At 40.2% G+C, this 4,510-nt stretch overlaps 1 protein-coding gene across 1 annotated transcript; it reads right to left on the reverse strand.

The window, feature by feature from the left end:
- Positions 1 to 2,954, reverse strand: cnih4 (cornichon family member 4). The gene is made up of 5 exons (XM_088998459.1): positions 2,861 to 2,954; positions 2,438 to 2,506; positions 1,929 to 2,041; positions 403 to 543; positions 1 to 311 (listed from the first exon to the last, which is right to left on the reverse strand). Exons 1-5 carry the CDS (start codon positions 2,927 to 2,929, stop codon positions 284 to 286), a joined length of 420 nt encoding a protein of 139 aa, XP_088854585.1. The 5' UTR covers positions 2,930 to 2,954; the 3' UTR covers positions 1 to 283.
- Between the last annotated feature and the right edge of the window lie 1,556 nt (positions 2,955 to 4,510).

Here is a 4,510-nt window from a genome sequence, read left to right on the forward strand (position 1 = left end):
TCTTGTTATGTTATTTTATTCACATAGTTTCTTGCACCATTATATGACAATACATTTGTAGTTATTTGACTGTTTTTAGTGAGGGGTGGGGGGGGGCTCTGATACCTTTGTATCAGAAGCTCAGCATTTTATTTCAAGAGTATGCCTTTGGCACACGATGCAACTTGTCAAGAGAGCAGTTGGGAACAAGTTTAGGCAACCAGCACAGGATGGGAGGAGGGAAATGTTAGATCCAGGAGTGCCAAGATACATGGCAGAGGTCCCGCTGTGCGAGTAAGTGACCTCAGTCGTTGATCAGAGCCAGAATCATGCTGTTCAAAACAGAGGCAAACATATGAGTTAACAATGTAAGGCAACATGAGGACTGGTTTCAACCTGTCATTGTGTTGCGTCATCATCTACCTGTACAAATAAATGAAGAAGCAAAGCAGGTGGTATCCCAGTTTGATCATGGCCTCCTTCATGTGTGACTTGAGCTGCCCCCGGTTGTGGATCTCTGTGGGGTCAAAGATGCCCATGTTGCCCATCGGGACCTTCACGTATCTGCATCAAAAGAGAGATGATATCAACATAGATGATCAGAACTTGTCATTCTATGGTCAGCGTGTAAGACTTAATACTAATTGGATTGGATTTGCCTTTATTGGTCTCGCAATACATTTCATTTATAAGCGCCTTTCAAAACTCTCAAGGACACATAACATCCGAGTTACGATGGGTTCCGTTCCGACAAAACGGTCGTAAGTCAAACGGTCCTAAGTCGAAATGCATTCAAGATGGCCGACGCGGGGTATATACGACAGAATAGTATACAATGTCAATCTGTTGTTTTCTATTGAATACTATTATATACCAAACTGCCTTCAGTTCAATTATGAATCTTATAACTTTTAGTGTCATTTTTATCATTTTATATTTCGTATCATCGATTTTTATTACTGTGTCGTTCTGCTGACCCAAATACGCACAGCTTCCCACACATGCGCGCTGTTGAAAAATCGCTCTCCCTGTTAACGGAGAAGCCATAAGAGGTCGCCCAACACACACGCTCTGAGGAAAAAAAAGTCTCAAAGAAGCGGTGGCGGCGTGCGCCGACACGGCGTTCTTGTCGCGCCGATCCCGTTCGTCCGAGCGGCGACGCCCACCCGCCTCGGCGCCGGTGGACACTCCTAAGATAAATGAGGCATGCTGAATGTTGAGCGGATTTGGCAATGCGGCCACAACGCTACATATGGTCCTTTGACAGCGATAAAATACTTCTTATACAATGCTGAGAGAAGCGGTTGCTCCCTGTGCTCCGGCAAATAACCATCCTACTTGTTCAATCTAAACAAGAAGGACCATCTCGAGTCTTTATTCGAACAAACATCTACAGCAAACACGCTGCAGATCTCGACAGCGTTGCTGGGCTGTCACCGTAGCGGTCCCAGCGTAGAATAAAAAAAAAGGGTCTGCCGGTCATGGTCGTTAAGTGCAGGTGGCAGTAACTCGCACCGGTCGTAAATCGGACGTTAGCTGTAATTTGTGCTTTTATTTCCGAGAGTAGTGCTTTGCTGAAACAAGGTATTTGATAATCTATAAATCTAATGGGTAACTAGCAAACAATAGATCTAATAATGTAATTTGTTTTCACGTTACAGCCCTAAGTTATCACACTGATTTTTGCTGTCCGCACAATAAGCATTTGTGCAAAAATATTTAGCCGACTGTGCTTCTGTTTGCGATTGATAATTTTTTAAAGCAGCACTACCTGATGAATTCCTCATTTCACACAAATCTGCTTAATGTCACGTCAAAATAAAGTGAGAAAAGGTGCTTACCTTTTCAGAGTGTTTTTCATAGCATTGCTGAATGGGCTACATCCTGATTGACGATTTTTGTTCAATATTCAGCAGCTCCAATCATGAAAAAATAGAAAAATTAGTTACCGATAAATGTCCCAGGCTGCTACGGGCAGGTTGAGGAAGAAGATGAACCAGTGTGTGGAGACCAGCATCAGCACAGTGGACAAACACTGACCAACCATCTCTGGTATTACCCACTGAACACACAATATCCCAAACACAAGATGAATAACATAAGGATACTGACCCAAATTAAGTCAAAGTAAACAAATACATGACCATTAAAAACAACAAGCGGTCACTACTGCTCATTGACACAACACATGCTAAAATTCTAATTTGGTAAGTATGAGGCAAATGTGTGTGTTCATAGCCATTGTTTTGTTTATTTATAACACACCAGCTATGTGCAGTGTATGAAACTTTATTGTAATTAAAGACGATAAAAAAATAATGCCACTTTAGTTACTATACAAAAAATATTGCTTATTGATACGCAATATGTTGACAGCACATAATGAGATAAGATATCCTTGATTCGTCTAAATGGTACTCTTACATGAAGTTTGTCCCAAAAGAAACAATGCACTTACTTTATTGAGTTTGGAGCAGCATGCTCTGGCATTGATGAAATCACATTCTAAATCAGACAAGGTAATAATCTGACCTTTGGGTCAAGGTAGGGCAAAACAACATAAATTCAGATGAGTAAAACTACTACCCGACAACTAAATTAAACAAATATTAAATCAGCGCAAATTGAGTTTGGCTTGAGCATAGCCGTACCAACGGAAACAAAATGTTGTCCTAGTGACGAACATGGTGTTTCTGTTGCATTTACCAAGAACACTGCCTCGGAAATGATAGCAACATGGCTAAGGTGTTAACATGGTAGTTGGGTTTTTCACCGATTTTACTATTCAAGAAGACAAAAGTAACAAACGTTTCCAACTCCGTACAACCTTCGACAAACATCCTCTCAATACAAACAAGGAAATATACTCGGTAAAGGATACAAAATAGACCGCGAGGAAAATCAGTGCACAACAGTCGATCAGCGAGAGTATAAACACGGCCGCGTCCATTTTTTTTTGTGACCGGGGCAGTACGGTATAGTGCCACCGTGTGGCTGGGGGTGGTAGCTTGCTAGAACTCTACCATCTTTTCCTTTCGGGTTTTCCCTACAGGGGTCACCACAGCGAATCAGTTTCCTCCAGAACTCAACAATACAATATTGATGGGAATTCCGGCTTCTTTTGGCTTGGCTCACTAAAAAGAGCCGGCTTTTTCGGCTCCAAAATGACTCGTCTTTTTTGTTGCTCAAATTAATTTACTACCAAAAATAATATACAATTCCATGTAAAAAGTATTACTAAGGTAAATGGTGTGCAATATATCATTTTTAAAAATGTATATGGCTTCATTTATATTCTGTACATACTCAACATGTAGTACAACATGGAGTGCGACAAAAAAATAAATATAAAGTACAAAAACAAAGACCCAGCTCAAAACAAGGTCAACAAAAAAATTCCCATCTCTGATTGTGCATATTTATCAGCTTTCAACTATCCACAGTAAAACAACATAAGCTTTGATTGCGAATCTTTATATATATCCATCCATCCATCCATTATGCGTACCGCTTATTCCGCCTTAGGGTCACGGGTCTGGAGCATATCCCAGCCGTCTTCGGGCACTAGGCGGGCGACACCCTGAATTGGTTGCCCGCCAATCGCAGGGCACACACACATACATATATATATATATATATATATATATATATATATATATATATATATATATATATATATATATATATATATATATATATATATATATATATATATAGCTCTCCTATATATGTGTGTTTGTGTGTGTGTATACTGTACTGTATATATTACTTTTTGTTACTCATGAAGGGTTCAGTGAATATTAATTATACATATTAAATGGTTCGGTGCCTCTAAAAAGGCGAAGAGAAGAAGAAGAAGGTTAAGAAAAGAATCTGTTTTAAATTAGGCTAAGAACCATTCGTCTCAGAGGTCAAAAGCACTGAATCTTTCAATCGCTTGTTAATCGGTTTGCCAAAAATCACCAAAATCGCAGAACAAAGTTGCTCTAATAGTAGGAGTATGTCTGTGTAAGCTCTCAGTCGTACAGGAGTGGGTTATCGATGAGAAGATTTCTTCATCTGTCCGTCATCTGTAGTTCTTTGAAGGTGTCAGATGTTTTGCTTCTTATCCAAGAGGCTTTGTCAGCGAACTAAAATTTGCTGGTAGTTTTGGCCCTATATTTATCCCTACTGTCCAGACGTGGCGGTGCCAGACTCTGCTATGATAGGTCCCTGCTCTCAGGTTGGGGGGAGCAGAGGACTATTCCCTGAGGCTACACTGATTACTTCTATTGTCCTGTCTGATTATGGGGTCTACTACTGGCCTGATTGCCCCATTTGCTCTGGTATCACCTCATCAGCATAACTAAGCCCATGTGTTCTAAGACGTCTGTTGTAAGAACGATCCAATAGTAGGAGCCATTTCAAACTGTTCCACAAGCTCTGCACCTATGTGAATCTTTTTATCACCACTTAATTGGGTACTAATGTGATAATGCTACTGTTTTTTACCCTCATGCTATGCCTGACAATTTTGAAAATTTGATACATT

The sequence above is a fragment of the Hippocampus bargibanti genome, linkage group LG06 (genome assembly GCF_051943395.1).
Source record: "Hippocampus bargibanti isolate YZ-2025 linkage group LG06, ASM5194339v1, whole genome shotgun sequence".
NCBI lineage: Eukaryota > Metazoa > Chordata > Actinopteri > Syngnathiformes > Syngnathidae > Hippocampus > Hippocampus bargibanti.

Excerpts from the sequence above, each read along its gene's own strand:
- cnih4 (XM_088998459.1), bottom strand. The coding sequence starts at position 2,929 with ATGGACGCGGCCGTGTTTATACTCTCGCTGATCGACTGTTGTGCACTG. Across the intron at positions 2,042-2,437 it reads GCTGCTCCAAACTCAATAAA|TGGGTAATACCAGAGATGGT; the intron begins GTAAGTGCATTG and ends TTGTGTGTTCAG. Across the intron at positions 312-402 it reads TTCTTCATTTATTTGTACAG|CATGATTCTGGCTCTGATCA; the intron begins GTAGATGATGAC and ends TGTTTTGAACAG.